The sequence below is a fragment of the Dendrobates tinctorius genome, unplaced genomic scaffold (genome assembly GCF_039654945.1).
Source record: "Dendrobates tinctorius isolate UK_male_01 unplaced genomic scaffold, ASM3965494v1 ptg000120l, whole genome shotgun sequence".
NCBI lineage: Eukaryota > Metazoa > Chordata > Amphibia > Anura > Dendrobatidae > Dendrobates > Dendrobates tinctorius.
This window is the reverse complement of record NW_027361788.1, coordinates 23721465-23746352: the sequence shown is the minus strand read 5'-3', so window position 1 is coordinate 23746352 and position 24888 is coordinate 23721465. Positions and strand designations below refer to the sequence as shown.

General features: G+C 43.8%; 1 protein-coding gene across 2 annotated transcripts in view; it reads left to right on the top strand.

Annotated features, from left to right (window-relative positions):
- PNCK (pregnancy up-regulated nonubiquitous CaM kinase) overlaps positions 1-24888 on the top strand; it is a 165525-nt gene that overhangs the window by 127097 nt on the left and 13540 nt on the right. For both annotated transcript variants that reach the window (XM_073590919.1, XM_073590920.1), the window contains 4 exons: positions 6825-6948; positions 7606-7681; positions 11322-11434; positions 16675-16753. In XM_073590919.1, the coding sequence (XP_073447020.1) occupies positions 6825-6948; positions 7606-7681; positions 11322-11434; positions 16675-16753 (392 nt within the window). The remainder of the gene's footprint in view (positions 1-6824; positions 6949-7605; positions 7682-11321; positions 11435-16674; positions 16754-24888) is intronic.

The window sequence follows — 24888 nt, the reverse complement described above, 5'->3', positions numbered from 1 at the left end:
AGGTCCTGGAGCAGCAAAACCGCCCCAGACCACCACACTATCACCACCATATTTTACTGTTGGTATGATGTTCCTTTTCTGAAATACTGTGTTACTCCTAAGCCAGATGTAATGGGACATAGATCGTTCAAAAAGTTAAACTTTTGTCTCGTCAGTCCACAGATTTTTCTTCCAAAAGGCTTGGGGATTATCAAGATATTTTCTGGTAAAACTGAGACAAGCTTTTATGTTCTTTTTGCTGAGGAGTGGTTGTCATTTTGGAATGCTGCCAAGCAGACCATTTTTGCCCAGTCTCTTTCTTATGGTGGAGTCATGAACACTGACCTTAACTGAGGCAAGTGAGGCCTGGAGTTCTTTGGATGTTGTGGGGATTTTTATGACCTCTTGGATGTGTCATCTCTGCGCTCTTGGGGTATTTTTTGTTGGCCGGCCACTACTGGGAAGGTTCACCACCATTCTTTGTTTTTGCCATTTGTGGATAATGGCTCTCATTGTGGTTCACTGGAGACCCAAAGTTTGAGAAATGGCTTTATAACCTTTTCCAGACTGATAGATCTCAATTACTTTGTTTCTCATTTGTTCCAGAATTTCTTTGGATTGCGGCATGATGTCTAGCTTTTGAGGAACTTTTGGTCTACCTAACTTCATCAGGCAGGTCTTGTTTAAGTGATTTCTTGTTTGACAATAGGTGTGGCAGTAATCAGGCCTAAATGTGGGTAGGGAATGATAACTCCGCTTCCCAAAGATGTGATAAACCACTGTTAATATGTTTTAAGGATGGGGGGTGGGGCAATAACTTTTTTACACAGAGCCCTGTAGATTTGGATTTATTTTTTCTTAATAATCAAGACATTCATTTTTTAAACTGCATTTAGTGATTATAGTGATTACTTGTGTTGTCTTTATCTAATATTTACATTTGTTTGGTGATCTGAAACATTTAAATGTGAAAAACATGCAAAAGAATAGGAATCAGGAAGGGGCAAATACTTTTCACACAACTGTACATGTAAGGCCTCTTTCACACATCAGGTTTTCGGCGTCAGGCGCGATCCGGCGCTTTTGACTAAAACCGGATCCGGCGAAATGCAATGCCGGATCCGGTTTCCCCCCCATTGACTTGCATTAGAGCCGGATCGAGCCGGATGGCCATGCGTTTCATCCGATTTTCGCCGGATCCGGCAATGTGACGCGATCCGGCGTCTGGAAAAAACGGCTACTGTAACGTTTTTTGTCTCCGGCGAAAAAGCCGGACACGCCGGATCCGGTGTGTCCGGCTTTTTCATACAATGAAAGCCTATGAGCGCCGCAATGCGCCTGATCCGGCGCCAGCCGGATCCGGCGGCCGGATCCGGTTTCTTTGGTCTGAGCATGCTCAGTAGCTCTGCCCACAGGACATATATAAAAGCAAGACAATGGGACCCTCAGCCACACCCAACATGCCACCCAAGCCAAGAACCAGGAGCAGGAGAAGGCAGCAGACATCTGCAGCAGCAGCACCATCAGCACCACCCCAAATGGAGCAGCATGCTGAACAACGGGAGGGGAGTCCAGCAGCAGATGAGAGACGGTAATTATCAAATCCCCCATTCCTCCAAACTAGGGCTATGGAATATCAAGATATTCATTGGCCCTTTGTTTCTCTTTATTCAACAGCCGCCCAATAGATGCAGCAGCAGCAGCAGCAATGGCAGCAGCAGAAACACCACCCACAGCCATGGAGTCTGGCCATGAGGAAGACAGCACATCTTCTGGGAGCCCTCCCTCGCATCGTCAGCGTTTGACGGTAAGTTTTTATTTCCAAAATCCATCATCTCTGTAATATATGTGTATTCATTGCCTTTTATTTCAAAACAGGAATCACAAGATGAAGAGGAGCTCCCAGAAGAAGAAGGAAGGGGTGGACAGACACTTGGAGTGGGCTCACAATTGGTAAGTTTTTTTGCATCAAACGCAGAAACACAACATCACACTACACACAACACATAGAAAACAATGTTCTGCAGACCACACACAGCAAACAAATGCCTACATCCAAAGACATAACATTTTTTGTTTTCTTCTCTAGTCTTCCCAATCTGGTGCTCGGCCAAGAGGTCCTCGCAGTGCCTCCCAGGGTCGTCGGCGACAGCAACGCGGCGGTCACCAGCGTGTAAGTATAAATATTTTTGCTTTGTTTTTTTTGCACTTTTTATTTCATTTCTTTTGTGGAGGCTAATTATGTTATTTTTGTCTTTTTCTTTAACAGCCTTCACAGCGTGCTCCCGACTCTGACGGTGAGGATGGAGGGATTGATGTGGACCGCCTCATCGATCTCGTCAGAGAAAGGGAGCCGCTCTGGAATATGGCTGACCGCCGCCACGCTGACCTGATCGTTACCCGACGACTCTGGGAGGAAATCTGTTCGCTCCTTGTGGACCGCTGGGAGGACCTCGAAGCTCGGGCCCAGATTAAAGAGCGTAAGTATATACAGTACCGGTTGCTTGATGTAAACCAGTGTTTCCCGAACTCCAGTCCTCGTGGTCCCCACGGATCATGTGTTCAGGATTTCTATTTACTTTGGAAATCCTGAAAACATGACCCCTGGGGACCATGAGGACTGGAGTTTGGGAAACACTGATGTTGTATACTAACCACTTTGTCCTTTCTCGTTTCAGGGGAGAGAATTGTGAAGCGGTGGCGGTCTGTGAGGGATCGTTTCAAGAAGGAGTTCAATAAAGAGATGCGGGCCCCGAGTGGATCTGGAGGACGCAGGAGCAAGTACAAGTACGCACGAGCCCTGTCGTTCCTCCGGGAGACAATGCTCACCAGAAGGTAAATATTACACACCACATGTGACAAAAAAATGTTTAGATGTAACTTTTTTTTTTTCAGCCAGGGCCATACCATGTCACTATTTTAATTGTTTTTTTTTCTCTTTATTCCACAGCACGGTGAAGAGCACTCGGGAGCCTGCACGATTGGACCCTTCTGAGGCGATCCCTGAGGAGACCGGCACCGAGGGACACTTCGACCACCCCGGTACATCTGCACCTTCCCAGCCTTCCCACACATTCGACCCATCTGTCCCATCCACCAGCACAGGAGCATCGTGGCCGCCTACATTACATGAAGCTGCTGGTGAGGAGATCGCTTTCCCTTTACCCCACCCTTCTGCCCCTGCCACCTCTAGTACACCTGCGGGTACTGGGCGGCAGAGGGGTCAGGAAAAGACTTATGCGCCAGAGTTCTTGCATCTGAATGCATCTTTCCAGAACTGTCTAAAAGTCTTGTCAGAGCAAATCTCCGCAGGCTATCAGCAGATCAACTCCAGCATTCTGGAGGTGAAGACACTTCTGCAAACCATGCATTCAGAAGCAAGATCTTCGCCAAACCACACCTTTTTCAGGTCTGTTGTGGAGCGCATGGAAACGCTCTCTCCTGCCCAGCAGATGCATGTAATGCATTCATGCCACGCTGCTCTCCAGCAAGTTACCTCCCAACCTCCTCCTCCCACCACAGTAGTTCCTCCACCTGCACCCCCTCCAGCCACTTTCCATCCTCCCCCTCCTATTACATCTACACCCCCTCCAGCCACTTTCCATCCTCCCCCTCCTATTACATCTACACCCCCTCCAGCCACTTTCCATCCTCCCCCTCCTATTACATACCAGCAACCTCCCCAGTACCAGCAACCTCCCCAGTACCAGCAACCTCCCCAGTACCAGCAACCTCCCCAGTACCAGCAACCTCCCCAGTACCTGCAACCTCCCCAGTACCTGCAACCTCCCCAGTACCTGCAACCTCCCCAGTACCTGCAAACTCCCCAGTACCAGACATCTCCCCACTTCCAGCAACCTGCCTCGTACCAGACATCTCCCCACTTCCAGCAACCTGCCCCGTACCAGACATCTCCCCACTTCCAGCAACCTGCCCCGTACCAAACTCCTTCCCCATACAACTTGCCATCAACATCATCTGCTCCTACAGTCCCTGCCCAACCCTCCACTCCACCACCCACCACCTCTTCTGCTTCCCACATGTCCACCCATTCTGTAGTTTTTTCCACACCTTCACCTCTAACTGTTCCTTCCCCACCACGATCCCAGTCCTCTCTCCACACTCCCAGTGTCGAAGTGTCCCGCAGCCCCTCCAGCAGTATTTCCACCACACACTACACAGATTTATAATGTGTGTATTTAAATAAAAATGACCAGTTTTATGGTTTCAAAGCTTTATTAAACAAGTTTATTAAAATTTTAAAAAAGTTTACTAAAAAAAACATTTTTCAATAAAAGTTAAATTATTTAGCACTGGTTGTCTGTCATTTCTTTCTGCGGCGAAAAAGGTTAAATACAGGGTATTTAAAAGGTGAAATGGTATTCAAAACTAGGTATATAACTGTGGGTAAATTTTAGCTTTTTGCCACAGTTGTGTTCCTGGTTGTGTTTGAAGCAAAGTATTTCACCTAAAAAGTTGTGTTTATTGTTGGTGATTTCCTAACAATGTACACAACTTTTGTTAAAAGGTGAAATACTTTGCATAAAACACAACCAGGTACACACCTGTGGCCTAAAGCTAAAAATAGAGACCATGACAAGATAGCCAACTTTGGTTGGCAAAGGTATATACTGTTGGTACAGAAGGTACACAAGTTTGGTTAGGGCACAAATCTTTCACACTCTGTCATCCTGCCAGTGTACTCAGCCTTGAGGTGACATAAAGTATAGTGCAAAATTGTCCCTCATTACTGAAACCGTCACAGAACTTCTAGTGGTAATGTCCTGGTAATCTTGCAAGGTGGTTTCTTCAGAGGTGTCCTCAATGGAAATGGGTTCCTTGCAGATAACAAAATTGTGGAGTACCACGCACGCTTTGATCACCTCGTCCACAGTTTCTGTCTTGAGGTTGATCGCAGTCAATAGGACCCGCCATTTGGCTGTCAGAATACCAAAGGTACATTCAACCATTCTTCTTGCTCTTGTGAGGCGGTAATTAAAAATGCGTTTTGGTCTTGTCAATCCTCTGCTAGAGTACGGTTTCAAAAGGTGTTCTGACAGCTGGAAGGCTTCATCCCCTACACAGACAAATGGCATAGGTGGACCAGATGTTTGCGGCAGCGGTCTAGGGGGTGGGAACTGGAAGGTGTTTCCATACAGTTTACGCCCCATGGCAGACAGTTTCAAAACTTGAGAGTCATTGGAGCGGCCATAGGCCCCAATATCAACCGCAATAAATTTGTATTCCGCGTCAGCGATGGCCATGAGGACAATTGAAAAATATTTCTTGTAATTGAAATATTCCGATCCCGATCCAGCTGGCTTTACAATGCGGATATGTTTCCCGTCCACAGCGCCCAAGCAGTTGGGAAACTGACATATCTGTTGAAACTTGTCAGCAATTTCAATCCACCTCTCTGTTGTGGGCTCTGGTAAAAACTCTTCAGCTAAGGAGTCCCACAGTGCACGGCATGTGTACTTCACAATTCCAGATATGGTAGAAATCCCGAGTCTGTACTGGAAATGCAGTGACGAAAGGGATTCTCCAGTTGCAAGAAATCTGTGGGGAATTAAAAAACAATAAATTAGTTTTAAATCACAGCATTACATACCAAAACTGAGCTATAACACTTGGAGATACAAACTACCACCAACAAGATTGCAGTGAAAGTGTGCTCTGATGCGATCACATCCAATAAATGTGGCTTACCTTAAAGTCACCATCAGACGCTCTGCGGGTGAAACAGAGAAGCGGCAATAGGTGTCCGCTTTTCTTATGAGGTGTGCAATGCGCTCCACCAAGTAATCAAAATTCTCCATTTTCATCCTAACATATCCAAAAAATTTATCCGGGTTTCGTCGAAGGTCCATGCAGAGTGTAGAATAGACCCCACGCGTCATTCTCTTGGCTGTGATGGGGTGGATCCACAAACGTCGTCTACGATGCCTGATGCGCTGCTGTCTCGCTCTCTCCTTCTCCAGAACAATCGCCCTCAAACGATTCGCCTCCGCTATAAAATCCGCCAAATTCTTCAAAATATTTCCAATGACAACATCCATCTTCGCCAGTAACTTGCTCTTCTCTCCAACCTGCACTTTCTCCTCGACAACCTGTCAAAGAAGGGCTGTAGGAACACTCTATATATAGTTTTCCAGTAGCCAATCCCGTTCGGAAGGCCACAAGGGTCAATTTTAAAAACCGGACCCGGCGTAATCCGTCGAAAAACAGATAGAAAAACGGATGAACCGGATGAGACGGATCCGGTTTTGTCTGTCAAGAAAAAGACGGATCCGGCAGAAAACCGGATCCGTCACATCCGGTTTTACTAAACATTTGCCGGATCCGGCGTTCCGGCACGACGCCGGATCGCGCCTGACGCCGAAAACCTGATGTGTGAAAGTAGCCTTAAGGTTTCCATAAGCCATAAATGTTTCTACCATGAGTAAGGTCATCATTGGGACCATCATGCTTACTGGTCTGTTATAAAAAGTATGGAGGCAACCCGCGAAGCTGGATTCATGCCAGACCCTGTAATGGTGAGAATGAGCATTGGGAAGTAGGGTACAGAATTAGAAGGGTCGATGGGTCCAATATCTGGTGGATCCTTATATCAGTCATGTTCTTCATGGATTAGATCTATGGGAGGTGGGAACCTGTGCATGGTTTCTCCTATCTGCTGGCACCATTGAATTCTAGACATGGCAAAAGAACCTGCTCAAGGAATAAGTAGGAGGAGGTGAGGACCTCCATGAATCTGCTTTCTTATATTATAATTTTAACGAACAGGCTTCTAGTACATTCTGAATGTCTCCCCCATTAATTTGCAATTATCATGATGCCTTTAGCCAGAAAACCTGCTCTATGCAACTCCTTTTGAGGACTCAAAGATCATGATCAGCGACTTCGGTCTGTCTAAGATTGAAGATGATGGAATGATGGCCACAGCTTGTGGGACACCGGGCTATGTGGGTAAGGACTGTTTAAGGGGGTTTTATGGCATCTTAAGTGATATGTTATACTATGAAAACTGTAAAATAGTGTTCAAAGAGGAACATAGCCTTTAATACAGCACGTTCATAGTCTCTGGTATAGGTGTATGTATTTATCGGTGACACTATAGGTGTACGTATTTATCGCAGACACTAGAAGAGTATGTACTGTATTTATCGCTATGACTGAGGTGTATGTATTTATCGCTGACACTATAGGTGTATGGATTTATCGCTGACACTAGAAGAGTACGTATTTATCACTAACACTAAGGTATATGTATTTATCGCTGACACTATAGGTGTATGGATTTATCGCTGACACTAGGTGTATGGATTTATCGCTGACACTATAGGTGTATGGATTTATCGCTGACACTATAGGTGTATGGATTTATCGCTGACACTATAGGTGTATGGATTTATCGCTGACACTATAGGTGGATGGATTTATCGCTGACACTATAGGTGGATGTACTTTATTTATTGCTGACTTGTGTAGCTCTTACAGAGGTTAACGTAAACCATGAGTAACATGTTGGAAACCAGTTGTGGGACATGAGATTATTGTGGAGCTAAAAAGTGTAGAGTGACCCCATTTACTAGTCTTCTTTCATCTCTTTTTTGATATATGTAGCCCCTGAACTGCTTGAGCAGAAGCCATATGGAAAAGCTGTGGACGTTTGGGCCATCGGGGTCATCTCATACATTCTGTGAGTATCTCACATGAATCTTTCTATGTCACATGTAAGCAAAGTCATCAGAAAGATTTGTGGTGTACTTGGCAAATAAAGGTCCTTCTATGGCCTATGAATCAAATGCTCTGAGTGGTTAGTTGAGGCCCCAACAGTCAAGAATTTCCTTAATTTCCATATAGGACAAAAAAGAAAGGGTGAAATGCCCAAAGATGTAATTGATATTCTTCTTTAAAAAAGTTTGGTTGCCTCTCTAGTTGATGAAATTCAACTCTGTATGGAGATTTATTCTCAAGGTAATGATCCATGGGAAAAAAATATGCAAAGTAGTCCACACCAGACTTGGATAACAGGTGTCCATACTGAGCTGGATCTCTTCTGTGAGCTGCTTCTAAAGCATCTCATTCAGTGAACCAGAATCTTGTGTTGTACTGATGAGGAGCAAGAACCCCAAAACAGTTCAGTATACAGATGGGTCTCTGATGTGGCTGGTATGTGCTACTTTATGAGATTTTTTTAATCTCCATACTAAATTGACTCTCTTCAATGACGTCATGATTGATATAGCCATCCAACAATTTTTCACACTCCCCGGCTGAGATATTTGGAGGACCCCGGGTTAGTTAGGGGTGGTAACTTCCCATTAGGTTTTGAGATAAAGGAAGGAAAGAGAAAATAAAATTGCCAAAATACCAGCTAAATAATTGTACTATAGTGTGAGTAAATAATACCGCTTTCCATTGCACATAACAAATAGATGAAATACTGCCTTGTCCCTATATATTTAGTGGTAGACAGACATACCAGTGTTATAAAGTGAGCAAGTAACAGGCTCTATGGTCCACACATTAAACTGCTATATCATTCCTACATAATGTCATATAGGGAAGCAATAACAATAGCCTAACAACAGTATCCAAATAATACTGCCATGCAGTGCCCAACTAATACCACATGCTGACCTAGCGATGCCAATGACAGCAGTGATTGAACTACACTTGCATTGTGGTAATCCTTCATTACTTGCTGATAAATACTTGGATTTTTACGATAATCTGACTAGAACAAAGCAAATCGTCACTGGGCTAAATTTTAGGGTTATTCTAAAAAAAAAGCCATACAGTGAAGGAAATAAGTATTTAACCCTTGCTGATTTTGTAAGTTTGCCCACTGACAAAGACATGAACAGTCTATAATTTAAAGGGTAGGTTAATTTTAACATTGAGAGATAGAACATCAAAAATAAAATCCAGAAAATCACATTGTATAAATTATATAAATTTATTTGCATTTTGCAGTGAGAAATAAGTATTTGATCCCGTACCAACCATTAAGTTGCTACAGACCAGATAAGGCCCCGTCACACATAGCGATCTCGCTAGCGAGATTGCTGCTGAGTCGCAATTTTTGTGACACAACAGCGATCTCACCAGCGAGATCCCTGTGTGTGACAGCGATCAGCGACCGGCCCCCCTGCCGATATCGCTGATCGCTGCAGGAAAGGCCAGGACTTTTTTTTTGGTTGCTGGTCTCCCGCTGGCCACCACGCATCGCTGCGTGTGACAGGCGGGAGACCAGCGATCTGCTGGTAACTAATGTACACATCGGGTATCCAAGGGACGTGCGTCCCTTAGATACCCGATGTGCACGTTAGTTACCAGCGCGCTGATGCAGGGAGCTGGTAACTAACGTACACATCGGGTATCTAGGGACGCACGCATCAGCGCGCTAGTTACTAACGTGCACAGCGACGCCGGGCGCTGGGCGTCGCTGTGATCGCTGGTGAAGCTGTCTGTTTGACAGCTCACCAGCGATCACATAGTGATTCACCAGCGATCCTGACACATTGATATCGTTGTCAGGATCGCTGGTGAGTCGCTATGTGTGACTCCAGTCTTAGATGCTTCTAATCAGCTTGTTACCTGCATTAAAGGCAGCTGTCTTACATAGTCAGCTTTATAAAAACCTTTATAAAAGACTCCTGTCTACAGACTCAATTAATCAGTCAGGCTGTAACCTCTACAACGTGGGCAAGACCAAAGAGCTTTTTAAGGATGTCAGGGACAAGATCATAGACCTGCACAAAGCTGGAATGGGCTACAAAACCATAAGTAAGTAATAGTAAGAAAATGGAAGAAATACAAAATGACTGTCAATCAACATCGATCTGGGCCACCATGCAAAATCTCAGCTTATGGGATATCCTTGATCATGAGGAAGGTGGGAGATCAGACTAAAGCTACACGGGGGGAACTTGTTATTGGTCTCAAGGCAGCTAGGACCACAGTCACCAAGAAAACCATTGGTAATACATTACGCCATAAAGGTTTAAAATCCTGCAGTGCCCGCAAGCTCCCTCGGCTCAAGAAGGCACATGAGCAGGCCCGTCTGAAGTTTGCCAATAAACACCTGGATGATTGTGTGAGTGATTGAGTGAAGGTGCTGTGATCAGAAGAGACAAATATTGAGGTCTTTGGCATTAACTTAACTCACCATGTTTGAGGGAAGAGAAATGCTGCCTATGATCCAAAGAACACTGTCCCCACTGTCAAGCATTGAGGTGGAAACATTATGTTTTGGGGGTGCTTCTCTGCTAAGGGCACAGGACTACTTCACTACATCAATGGGAGAATGGATGGAGCCATGTACCATAAAATCCTGAATGACAACCTCCTTCCCTCCGGCAGGGCATTAAAAATGGGTCGTGGCTGGGTCTTCCAGCAAGACAATGACCCGAAACATACAGCCAAGGCAACAAAGCAGTGGCTCAAAAAGAAGGACATTAAGGTCATGGAGTGGCCTAGCCAGTCTCCAGACCTTAATCCCATAGAAAACTTATGGAGGGAGTTGAAGTGCCAAGTTGCCAAGCGGCAGCCTTAAAAATTTTAATGATTTAGAGATGATCTGCAAAGAGGAGTGGACCAAAATTCCTCCTGACATGTGCGCAAACCTCATAATCAACTACAAAAAAACATCTGACTGCTGTGCTTGCCAACAAGGGTTTTGCCACCAAGTATTAAGTCTTGTTTGCCAGAGGGATCAAATACTTATTTCTCACTGCAAAATGCAAATAAATTTATATAATTTATACAATGTGATTTTCTGGATTTTATTTTTGATATTGTATCTCTCAATGTTAAAATTAACCTACCCTTAAACTTAGAGACTGTTCATTTCTTTGTCAGTGGGCAAACTTACAAAATCAACAAGGGATCAAATAACATTTCCGTCACTGTATATTGTATAGGTGCTAACTAGTTGATCACTGGGGGTCCAATCCAGCGATCCCAAGATCAATGCCCTGGAAACCCCCCCTGAAGAACAGGGCTAATCAGCACCATCCTGAAAGGAGCAGAGGTGCAGCCTTTGCTTCATCCATTATCTACAGGACTGCCAAGTGCAGTTCTCAGCTATTTCTGTCAGTCCCATTGACAATGAATGGAATAGAGGCCAGTTCTCAGGGCTCTAGAGCACAAATACCGGGATCAATGGGTGTCCCAGTAGTCGGATGCCCAGCGATCAGCGAGTTACCCCCTATCGTTAATTTAATTTTTTGGCAATAACCCTTTAATCCTGTTTTCCATTGAGGCAGGATGATCCTATAAGCTAAGATACTGTTGATGATGCATGTCTCTCTTCTCGTTGTACCATTCTCCAGGCTTTGTGGATACCCACCGTTCTATGATGAGAATGACTCTGAGCTGTTCAATCAGATCCTAAAGGCAGAGTATGAATTTGATTCCCCATACTGGGATGACATTTCAGAATCAGGTACAGTACCCTTGTGTCTGGTCATCAAACCATTTTACCATTTTCTGGAAGAACATTTTTGAAAATCTATTCTGAAGAACCTTTCATCTCATGTTTCTGCTACTTTCCAATCCAAATGTTTTAAACTCCCTCAAAGTGAAAGGATAATCTTTTTATATATAGCAAAAAGAAAAACAGAAAATCTCAAGAAATGAAGGTTTAAGATAGGAAAAAAATAAGGTCTCTCCTGAAATAGATGAAATAATGAGATCTCCTGGGGATTGAGGTGCCAATGCTCCTAGAGGTTCCTTCACAGGAGTCATGTTGAGGACTAATTCCTTGATAGTTGTCCTGGCAGGTGTCATCTACAGGAATTTTAGTGTTTGATGTAATAGGAATCTTGATGAATGTGTTACTTCTTTTTATTTTGTATTTTTTATAAAGCCATAACTTTTTTGCTCCAAAAATAAAGCTAAACTCAATGATTGCAAGATGTCGAGGACCTGTGTCTATAAAATCAAGCCCAAATCATCAGTCATCTACCACCATGTTAGACTGATATGGCGTGTTTCTGCTAATATGCTATGCTTGCTCATTGGTGTAGTAAGCCATTTGGCCAAACATCTTTACTTTGGTCTCATCTGTTCAAAGGACATTGTTCTAGAAATGTTGGGGTAACTTCAGATGCAACCTCTTTTTATAACGACAAGGCTTTTTTTGGCACTCCTTCCAAAGAAGTCATACTTGTTCAGTCTTTTTCTAATTATGCTATCACGAACTTGAAGATTTAACAGGTTGCGCCTATAGAGTCTGAGCTGTAACTCTTGGGTTTCTGAAATTTCTATGAGCTGTGCACGGAGTGACCTTAGGGTGAATTTGCTGCAATATCCACTCCTGGAAAGATTGTCAACTGTCGTGAATGCTTTTCACTTTTGAATAATCTTTTTCACAGAAGGATGATGAATTCCAAATTGTTTGGAAATTGCCTTAAAACCCTTTCCAAATTGATGGGCAGTAACAACTGATTCTCTAAGATCATTGCTTATTTCTGTCCTCCTTGGCATTGTGCTTACACACACTGAAAATGCTCCAGACCAGCAAACTGCCAAAACTTCTGCTTTTATACTGGTATTCCCATTTTCTGATCAACAATTAATCAATGATATTTGACTCCTATTTCCTATGGAGGCAGTAAGTGTGTACTTAATTTTTCACACACTTTGTACAAAATTTGGCCCAGATTTTGGTAAGTAAATAGTAACATGGTATAATTTGTTGTTGTGCATACATCCTCAGATGAACCAAATTTTAAGACCTTCTAAGGACCACATTTTTTTTATTATGTCCTGATACAGAAAAACATAGAATTCAAAGAGGGTGTACTTATTTATTCTCATGACTGTATACACATATGAAAGTCTGCTGATCCCTACGAAATCAGTTGGGTTTCCCAAATTTTGCTCTTATGTGCATGGCCAGCTTAAGGCCTCTTTCACACTTCAGTTTTTTGCATCAGTTGAAATCCGCCAAAAAGTCAGACAAGCGGATCCGTTCTGAACGGATGCCACAGGATCCGTTTTCAGACGGATCCTGAAAAATGAGGAAATTTAAAGGAACCGCTGGTCGGGAAGGAGAGAGAGAGAGACTTCAAGAAGGCCTTTGACTCAGTGTGGCACCCAGGTCTGTTCCTGAAACTCCTGGAGAGCGGAATAGGTGGCAGAACCTACGACGTCATCAAGAGCTCATACACTGAGAATCGGTGCAGCGTGAAGGTGAATGGAAAGAGGACGGCCTTCTTCCGACAGTGCCGTGGGGTAAGACAGGGCTGCAGCCTGAGCCCAACTCTATTTAACATCTACATAAATGGACTGGCAGCGGCCCTGGAATCCTCCTCTGCCCCAGGTCTCAGCCTGCACGACCGAGAGGTGAAGATCCTGCTGTATGCAGATGACCTCCTGCTGCTTTCCCCAACCGAGAGAGGCCTCCAAGATAGCTTGGCCGTGCTGGAAACATTCAGCACCACATGGGCGCTGCCCATCAACCAAAAGAAGACCAAAGTCATGGTGTTTCAAAAGAGGAGTTCTAAAGAAACCTCCACTTCCTCCCTCACACTAAATGGTGCCACACTAGAGAAGACAAGCAGCTATACCTACCTCGGTCTGGAGCTAAGCCAAACCGGGAGCCTCAAGCAAGCAGCAGAGACCCTGAAAGGGAAAGCATGCAGAACCTTCTATGCCATCAGAAGACAAATGTACCACCTCAAACCACCGGTGAGAGTCTGGCTCAAGATATTCGACAGCGTCATCACACCTATACTGCTATATGGCAGCGAGGTATGGGGTCCAGCAACCTATCCAGACCAGAAAAAGTGGGATTCCAGCCCAACCGAAGTCTTCCATCTGGAGTTCTGCAAATATCTCCTCCAGGTACATCGCAGCACCTCAAACATAGCCTGTCGGGCAGAGCTGGGCCGATTCCCCTTATGGCTCACTATACACAAGAGGGCGCTATCACACCAGGCGCATATACAGAACAGCAACCCCAGCTCCTACCATCATAAAGCCCTGCTGAGCCAGAGCCAAGAGCAAGCCAGGAACCTCGGCAGCCAGCTCAACCAAAGTCAGCAACACACCCTAACTAAAGCCCAAATAAAAGAGATCTCAGAGAGCTGCAAGATGCAATACATAGAGGGTTGGAAGAGTGAATTGGAGAACTCCCAGAAACTCACCATCTACCGGTCACTGCGGAGGGACTACACACTGGCTCCATACCTGGAAAGGCTACGCCACCCCAAAGACAGGCAGACCTTGAGTATATACAGATTAAGCGCCCACAACCTAGAGGTGGAAACAGGGCAGCACCGACAGACATACAAGCCACAAGAGAACAGACTGTGCCAGCACTGCCAGCAGGGGGCTCTGGAAGATGAGGTGCATTTCCTGCTGCACTGCAACAAATACTCAGCAGTGAGGGACTCCCACTTCCAGAAACTTACCACCCATACCCCAGACTTCCCATCCATGGACGAGGAGAGGAAACTCTGCATCCTACTGGGGGAAGAAGAATCAATGGTGGAGGTCGCCGCCCAATATGTCACCACATGTCATAAGATGAGAGGAACTAAAGACCTCCAAATGGACAATCACTCCCCAAATTTTGCCCCCAACACCCCATCCCCACTACCCTAATCCACTCCCCTGCCACACTTCTTTTCTTGCTTTGGCAACACTAATTGTATTTTGGTCCTGCCAATAAAGCCTATTTGAATTTGAGAGAGAGAGAGAGAGAGAGAGAGAGAGAGAGAATTTTTTATTTTGTCCGGCACCCAGAAAGAATTTCGGGTTAAATGAGTGTCTGGAGGATCCGCCAGAGGAAAAAACGTTGCAAGCTCCGTTTTGAAATCTTTGAGGATGGTGACGGACAGCAACTTTTGGCGGATCCTCAAAAAAAACGGATGCAACGGACAGCAATCCGTCACAATCCGCCATTAATGTAAGTAAATGGGGAAAAAAAAAGGATCCTCAAAAGAAAATTGAGGATCCGTTTTTTTCAAAACCTGCCGGATTGTGACTGATTGTAAAAGACTGAAGTGTGAAAGAGGCCTAAGTAGGGCCGAAGCAGAGAACCTTATCTATGGCCTAACAGGGGGCGCGGACAGAGGCTCAACAGTTGGGACCACCCATTTATGAAGATGGTAAACTTGGGGTCCAATTCATTATTTGCAGGGTTTTCCTTTATTGTCTTGTATATGTTGACATTTTTGTCAAAATGGTGGACGTGGATCATGACGTTTGCAAAATATCTGAAATGTTCATTAATTGTATCTTTAACCATTTTTATTCACTCGGACAGGGGGAGATGGAGAACATTTGCACAAAAATATTGCCACTTAATGTTGTAATTAATGAAATGTCTGAAAACACCCAAAACTCCTAATGGCAAACATATAAAAACACGGGTGAGCACATATAAAATGGACTATTAATAAGGTGCAAATTAAATAAAACTATAAGGTGCAAATGAAAAACAGGAAAAAAAAACCCACAAAAAACTCAAATTAAAAAAAGTGCAAGATGCAATAATAAATACTTCCCTTACTTTGCATTTTGTTGAATTAAATAAATCAATGGAAAATACACGTTTTAAAGCCTGGAGCATCTCCAGTAGAAACTGAGTGCCATGATATGTTAGGAGTCGGATTCCTGCGTTTACTCAGCAGGGATCCAGATCTTCACATTCTGCACTCTCCTCCTATTTTTCCACCGCAGAGGAGATTGCCTTGCAGCAAATCTCTCCTGAGGCGAAGTCCTTCTGTCCTCTTACTGGGCATGCTCATGGGACGAGTCATGTGCTCAGGTCCCGCTCCAGTTCTCATTGGTCCATCTCAGAGATCTGGAAGCGTGCAGAAGGTCCCGGCTCCTATAAAAGGCGCACATGGCCGCTTTGCCATGCGCTAGTATAGACAATACGTGCTATGTGTGAATGGTGACGGATGTAGGATTCTGGTGACTGACTCATTTGAAACCCCTTCCCTCTGATATTACGCATGTGAATAGGGACTGAGTTAGTTTCAGCCCCAGCGCTCCTCTGCTTCAACTTGCACAGCTGCTAGCGTCCGACATTGCGCTTGCGCCTTGCCTTTGTTGCTTGGCGGCAGTGTCCATGCCGCGCTGCAGTAGCAGCCTCCTTTGCGTTCGCAGTTGTAACGCCACGCACACGGTAGGTCTAGACGGACGTAGTGCCGCTGTCTTGGGCTACTCCTGTGACCGTATACCGTGTGTGCGTTTTTTACTGAGTACTGTGACTACAACAGGCTCAGTTATTTGTGTACTTTTGGCATCTCCGTGAGTTTAACAAAGATTGCTCTGCACACCTGGGTGGAGTTTAACCCTGTGTGCAATTCCGTCATATTGCTCCTGCCACCACTTAGCAGCGGTTATTTCACCTACTGCACGTTGGACCCCGAGCGACGAACGCACTTTATTTGTATTTTTATTTAGTGCGTTCCGCCGTTCCTAACATGATATTCTTATTATTAATTATTTTTTTAAAAAAAACAGCAATTGAAAAGATCGTCTCTTGCTCTGGAGGACCAAACAGTATGATTTTAATGAACTCCCATGTAATGCTTCATTCTTCCTGCAGAGGTGCTACAGATGGGTTGCACACTTTCTGCCAGGTTCTCAGACTCTTCTAACCAAAAGAGGAATTTCCCGGAATGGACCACTTGTTTACCATATGGTGTCACTTATGTCTTCCAGCCAAAGATTTCATCCGGCACCTCCTGGAGAGGGAACCGGAGAAGCGATTTACCTGTGAGCAGGCGCTGCAGCATCCATGGTAAGACAGCCTTCATCTGCTCATCTGACTATGGATTTATCACGTCGTCCTAGTTCCGGGCACTTGGCCAACACTTATAAGAGAAGCTTCAACGATGAGAACAAACCTCTTATTTCCTTTTTCTATTCTCAAGCACGTACTATAGTCCTGTGCCAAAAGGCAGTCGGCTGGAGTGCGGAGCGCATTTATGTTTTTTCATCGCCTTGAATGCTTTCCTCGCTCCTCAATATCTGACATTCTGTAACACTGCACCCCTATAGTGGTCATATCAGATTATAAACAAGGTTTGCCTTTCTTAAGAAACAGCGCCACTTTTATCTACTGGCTGTGACGGGTACTGCAGCTTAAGTGAATATGGATAAGCTGCAATATCAAATACAACAACATTGGCAAGAGTGACGCTCTTTCTAGGAAAGAAAAAACAAACCTGTTTTTGGTCATTTAATAACCACGACAATAGTCTGCTGCTCTCCAACTTTTGTTGAACCACAGTTCCCAGCATGTGCTACCAAAATGTGACTATCAGGGCATGCTTAAAATTGTAGTATGGCTTCAAAAAGAGAACAGCAAGTAGCAGGTTAGATGTCACTGACTCTTTGGGTTCTATTTTCTTCATTGTGTATATCTGTTTTTTTTATTTTATTTTTTTTATTTTTTTTCTTGGTTATTTTTAGTCTTTTTATGTTATTTTCATTGGAATAATCCCACAAGTCCTTAAAGGGAATGTGTCATCCGAAAATGACCTACTATTTAAATCTGATTTTATGTTAAACACATATTTTCTAATGTTTTTGATCAATTTTTTTCATAACACAATCTGTATTAAAAGTTATATTTTACATACTGACTACTAAGGATACTCTAGACTCCAAGTAATTGTGCAGAAAGAGGGAGGGGGTGAGCTGTGATATCACTGATTGTGAATGGTGCATCCTGTTATATGTGCTGTATATAGAGGTGTTATAAGTCATTGTACAGGAGGAGGAGGAGGTGAGCTGTGACATTACCTTTTGTGAATGGTGGATCCTTTGAAATATACTTTCATAGAGGTGTTATCAGTCATTGTACAGGAGGAGGAGGTGAGCTGTGACATCACATATTGTGAATGGTGGATTCTGAGTTATCTACTGTATATAGAGGTGTTGTCAGTCATTGTACAGGAAGAGGAGGTGAGCTGTGACATCAGATATTGTGAATAGTGAATTCTGAGTTATCTACTGTATATAGTAGATTGTATATTGCAATTATATTGTAGATTGCACAGGAGGAGGTGAGCTGTGACATCACCTATTGTGAATGGTGGATCCTGAGTTATCTACTGTATATAGAGGTGTTATCAGTCATTGTACAGGGGGAGGAGGTGAGCTGTGACATCACCTATTGTGAATGGTGGCTCCTGCGTTATCTACTGTTTATAGAGATGTTATCAGGCATTGTACAGGAGGAGGAGGTGAGCTGTGAAATCACCTATAGTGAATGATAGATCCTGTGTAATCTACTGTTTATAGAGGTGTTATTAGTCATTCTACTCCTGCCAGTGAAGATAGGAAGTGCAAGTCTGAAAATTTCACCATTTCAATAGAGATCGTGATATGGAAAAAAAATGGAGAAAAAAAGATAAAATAATTTAACAGAAAAACCTGATTTCAACAATAAGTTTTCTGATGACATACTCCAGTGGCCATTCCTGTAAATGTTGGCAATTATGGAGCTTTGGAAAATTTACATTTGAATGAGGCTGTCACAGCTCTTTGGGGTTTTTTATTATATCCCATAATTTGAGAAAGAAATGTTGGGGTCCTGTGTCCCTGGTTATTTCTCTGCCCAGACTTCATTGTTCAGCATGTTTTAGTGCTCACCCTAGGTCGGGGCATTTGCCCAGGTTTGGTAGGAGGCTGGCCCCGTTTACCCCATGTCCCTTTTTATGATAACTGCGCTCCCTTACCAGAACACACAATTATTTTTTTTTACTTTCCCTCTAATTATCTTCTGCGTTCCCCAATGATTTCCGTCTGTATTTCTTCTGTTTGTATTGAAACAGAAAAATACATCTTCATCCATCACAACAAGCCAGCTTCCTGCCGCCCCATGGTGCTTGGCACGACTCCCGGCATTGCTCCCTCTGCATTCTGGGAGAGCGGGGAGTGCGACTGTAATGAAATGAGTTTTTATGTTTTATGTGATGAGTAAATGTTAGACATTTAGAGCAAATTCTATTTTTATATTTATTAGATCCATGAAGTCGTTCCACTTGATAAATGTTTCCTTGTATATATCCCTTAGTTCAGTTAAAAATAAATATGATGTAATACAGACAACCAGGTCCCAGAGCTGAAGACATGAGTCATAGATATTCCATAATGAGATTTCTATTTCCAGTGCAATTTGGTTTCTTGGTGGTATTATACATCCTGCTGCCAAATTATGGACCCATTAACCTAACATACAAGTTGTCCATATGGAAGGATCTCCAATATCGAAAAGTTGCAAAGGTTTTTTCCATGTACAGTTGTGCTCAAAAGTTTACATACCCTGGCAGAATATTTGCTTTCTTGGCCTTTTTTCAGAGAGTATGAATGATAACACCAAAACTTTTTCTCCACTCGTGGTTAGTGGTTGGGTGAAGCCATTTATTGTCATACTACTGTGTTTTCTCTTTTTAAATCATAATGACATCCGAAAACATCCAAATGACCCTGGGTAGTCTGATCCTGCAGTTGACTCCCTAAACTCCCTCTTCTTAATAATCTATAGTCAGGTGGAGCAGACAAAAACGGGTCATACACTTAAATGGGTTTTCCCATTAACTGTATTTATCACATAGCTGTGGCGCCCCTGAGGGTTCAGTCGCCACAGAGGTACTACACCTCCTCCTGAGGTGTAGTATCCCACTCCCCAGGTAAGATGGTAACACCTGACCAGACTCCAGCACCTACATCCAGCACAGACACCTTAGAACAGCAGAGCACCCTTTATGGCAGCTGCTTTGGTTCATGAAGGGTGCTGGGTGGGGCTTCGAAACACTAGAGGGGAAAGCTGACAGGAAGTTCAGGGAGTTCCCCTAGGGGGAAGGAGGGAAAGGACGTAGATGCAGCAGCTTCCGGTAAGCTGGAGTTGCTGGCAAGGAAAGAGAAAGAAAGAAGGATCAGTTGTTCAGAAGGAAGATAGATAAGAACGGAACGTGAGGAGGAGAGAGACTAGGGCTAGTGCAGAGCCCTATCCTAAGTTCAATTCGCCAAGGCCTGGTGCCGGTATCCGAGACTGTGTGTGACACTAATGATCCTATATCAGAAACCGGAGGAATAGAAGTTGTGACCACTTTATTCCCACCTAAGACTCGAAGACGCAGCAGCAACGTGTGTGAGCCGGGACATGATTGTATGGAGTCCCCGAAGCAGGCTACAGCTGCCCGTCTTACGAGTGGAGGTATAAGTAGCATCAAGAAGGAGGAACTTGAGTGTAATTCAGAACTACAATTACTTCAGATTAGCGCTAGAAAGGAGACGTTCAGAACAGGCACACGAAAGGGAGTGCTGGAAGGGTTAATTCCATCTTCCTGGGAGTTGGCTGTGCCCCGGATCTGGAGACCGCAGCACTGAAGCGGGCACCTGTCTGTGCCAGAAACGTGAGTAAAAGAATTGGAACTGCACTCTGCTGTGTCATTGCCTTCTTCCTGCGCCAACCCACTCAGCACTGCCACATCTCTGTGTCTAAACACTACATCATCTACCTTAACACCTACTACTACTGTCCTGGGACTACAGCTCTACCTGCGGAAAGCTATTACATCTTTGCTGCCTTATACCATCTGTCCCAGAGGATCTGCACCGCAGCGTCGGCTTAACACCTTCATTGCCGAGTACCACAGGTGGCGTCACGAATCATCTACATAAAAACTTTTTTCAATTCCACCTATTTTACGTAGACACCCAGGGCCACGGACCGGGTCACCGCCACCGCGACACTTCCCCTTTAAGACACAGACCCGGTTCCAAGTAACCCCACAGCCCTGGGGGTGATCCATTTTCACTGGATAAGTCATCAATATATGATCCCTTGGGGTTAGTCTGCTAGGACCTGCCACACTCCAAGAATGGCAGTCCCAAGGTCCCCTGTTTGAATCCATTGATAGTGTGCATGTGTGAACACTGCTCCATTCACTTCTCTGGGTCTTTGCATGACTACCACTCCCATAGGCTATGGGACACCTATTTTCTCAGGAGTTGACCCCAAGTGATCATACATTTAGCTCATCTGAGCATACAGAAAATGTCAGGATGGACACTCCAAGAGGAGCGCCTAGCTGGCGGTCAGTTAGGAAGAGATGGGGAATGTCCATTGCAGCTCCAGCCGGGTGCCTCAGAAGAGGAATGAACGAAATGGTAGAAAAAATAAACCCGGTCACAGGGGTGCGAGAAGGACACAGATGAAATGGTTAATTCAATCTTTGTGTATTAGTATCCACAATGCGTTTCGATGGAACAACTCCGTCTTCATCAGGTGGCATTATCTGATGGTTTAATTTTTCTACCATCTGAACATACAGTCATGGCCAAAAGTGATGACAACCTTGAAATTGATCTAGAAAAAGAAGTATTACTCCCAGAAAATTATTGCAATTACACAAGTTTTGTTATACACATGTTTATATCCTTTGTGTGTATTGGAACAACACAAAAAAAGATAAAAAAAAGATAAAAAAAGTCAAATTGGACATAATTTCACACAAAACTCCCAAAATTGGCCGTACAAAATTGTTGGCACCTTTCCAAAATTGTGGGTAAACAACTTTGTTTCAAGCATGTGATGCTTGTTCAAGCTCACCTGTGTCAAGTAACAGGTGTGGGCAATAGGAAAATGACACCTGAAACCATATAAAAAGGGGAGAAGTTGACTCTATCTTTTCATTGTCTGTCTGTGTGTGCCACACTAGGCATGCAGAACAGAAAGAGGAGAAGAAAACTGTCTTGAGGACTTGAGAACCAAAATTGTTGAACAATATCAACAATCTCAAAGTTACAACTCCATCCCCGGAGATCTTTATGTTCCTTTGTCCACGGTGCACAACATAATCAAGAAATGTACAACCTATGGTACTTAACTTGGACACCAGAGAAACATTGATAAAAATTTGAATGCAGGATTGTCTGGATGATTGATAAGGATCCCCAATCAAGTTTCTAAAAAAATGTAAACTGTCCTGCAGGCTCAGGGAGCATCAGTATCAGTGCAAATTATCCATCAACATCTGGATGAATGACACGCTATGGAAGGAGACAAAAGAAAACCCCACTGGTGACACAGAGACTTAAAAAATCTAAACTGCTGTTGGCCAAAATGTATGTGAGTAAGCCAAAATCTTTCTGGGAAAGCATCTTTGGACAGATGAAACCAAGATAGAGCTTTTTGGTAAAGCACATCATTATACTGTTTACTGAAAACTGAATGAGGCCTACAAAGAAAAGAACACAGTACCTGCAGTCAAATATGGTGGAGGTTCAAAGATGTTTTGGGGTTGTTTTGCTGCCTCTGGTACTGGGTGACTTGTCTGTGCGCAAAGAATCATGAAATCTGAAAATTACCAAAGGATTTGGGGTCGCAATGTAGTACCCAGTGTCAGAAAGCTGGGTTTATCTCCTAGGTCAGGGGTGGTCAATTAATTTTCCCAAGGGGCCACATGAGAAACTGGCCCTGCTGTGGAGGGCCGAACCAATTGGCTGAACTTAAAGAGGTGGTCCGAAAACAAAGGTGAAGTTCATATTGAATGTATATCTATTCAGTGTAATAATCTAATCTTGTTTTCTAATATACATCAATGAAAAATTCCCTAATGTACCCCCTACTGTTATGATTGGGTCACCGAGGAGGAAAGCAAGACCAAGCTAAGCCACAGAAAACCAGAGAGGTTGGTAACTAAGCGGATTGCAGACCCCTGATCCTATCCACACAACTAGCCGTGGAGCGTGCCTACGATGATCCTAGATGCCTCGACACAGCCGGAGAGCTAAATAAGCCTAAAGCATGAAAAGGGAAATCTAAACTGCCCCAGAGCAGACCCCAAAGGAATAGATAGCCCCCAAACATATATTGTCGGTGAGACAAGATGAAAACACAAACGCAGATAGGAAAATAGACTGAGCAAACGATGGGGCCCACACTAACTAGACAGGACAGGAAAGGAAAGGAAAGACACTGTCTGCAATCACGCAAAAAACCCTGCAAAAAATGTCCAACACGTCTGATAGAAAAATACAGAAGTCACACGACTTCGCCCACAATATCAGCACTCTGGTATATTCTGAAAGCAGAGCAAAAAGAGGTCAATCTAATAAGGGACAAAAACAAACTGGCACAAGCAGTAACATATGGATAGAGATTCAGCACAGCCCCAGCCGGAGCTGGCTGACCACACAAAACTGAAATAGACAAAACCAGATCAAAATGTGAACAATAGCAAAAGAACACTTAGCTGAGCATGAGGGGACTGAGCTGGAAACTAAGACCTCAGGAGGCAGGAAAAAATCACCAGCAGGGATAGAGGAAGTCGGCTGTCTTAAATCCAGTCTGAAACCCCAGATCTCCAATCGTCCTCCTCATTATCAGGTGGCAAGCCTCTGTTAATCAGATCATCTCCATTAACTCCATTAACCACCAGAGGGAGCCCGGAAAGAGAACTCGCGACCCCTCTGTCAATATAACCAGCTCCACTAGCTTCACTAGAAACCAAAGGTAAGCCAGAAAGCGAATTCACAACACCCTACATTCTGACTTCCGGTCTTTTTTTTATTTTTTAATGTCCCATTCCATTTTTTTTGAGATTCACCAGTGCATGCTGGGATACTCAAATGAGCCGTCATCAGGGGGGCAGAAGCTGCTGTCACTGCCGCAGCCTCTGCGCCCTCTCTGAAACTAGTAGGCGCCATCAGTGATGTCTGTTTTGGAGGCTCGACTAGTCCTACCCACCTGATAATGCATCGTACATAAATTCTGATGCATACGCCGTATGAGTTTTCTGTGCCATATTCCTTTGAATGCACAGTGACAGTGCGCTCCCTTGCTGGCTCTAACGAGAAGAGATGACCCGGCAGGGACCAGTCCAGTCTCTGAAACAGATGATGCTTCATTTCAAGGTGGGGAAAGCAGATGTGGCACTGATGGCAGCCTCTGCCCCCTGATGATGTCCCATATGAGTACCCCAAAATGCACTGGGATTCTCAAACCAAATGTCATTGGAAGTTAAAAAAAAAAAACACAAGCAGACAGGTAGTTAGAGAAGAGAGGGAATGGTAGAAATTTTTTAACTGAAATATATTAGAAAAGTGATTAGATTATGAATTAAATTTGGTATGAAAGTCACCTTTGGTTTCGGATCAACCCTAATTCTGCATAATTTTAATTTTATCACTTTATAACAAGCAGTTGCTTATGTGATGAAGTTTACATGAGCGAATAAAAAAATCGTTATTTTCATCTAGAAAAAGACGACTTTCCATCTGTATTGTCATCCGTATGGCATCCATTTTTATACATCAGAAATGAATAACATTTTAAAGAAGAAAGAGTGTCCTGTGTTAGTAATGGAAATGTATTCGTAAAAATCGGATGCTATACGAATGATTCATAAGGGATCCAATTTTTTTTATTTTTGCACACCCATAGACTTCAACAGGCGAGTCTGATCCGAAATACAGAAGAGACCGGTGGGTGCTGTGATATTTCTCACACAGACATTTTCAGGCTGTAATCTAAATAGCTCAATTCCATAACATTGCTCCTAGTGCTCTGCCTGAGGTCGGGTTTATTATTTTTCATAGACAGCACTTGGACAAATATTATAGTTGTGTGAACATAGCCTGACTATGCTTGTTGCAATAAATCTTATTAATATCAGTTGATCAAGCAATAAATTGGGAACACTGGAAAAAAGTTTTCTCCCACCTCTACTCCATATACATAGATCCACATCACATATGGGCAGGAGCGGGAATCCTTACTGCAGTCTATGGAGTGGATGTGATAAGCCACAGATCACAGGGGGAGCACTATGGGGAACTTAACCCTTACCTGTCCTGCACAGGACATACAACAGTACAAGCTGGGAGCAAAGAGGGAGGTAAGGGTTAACTCTCACATAC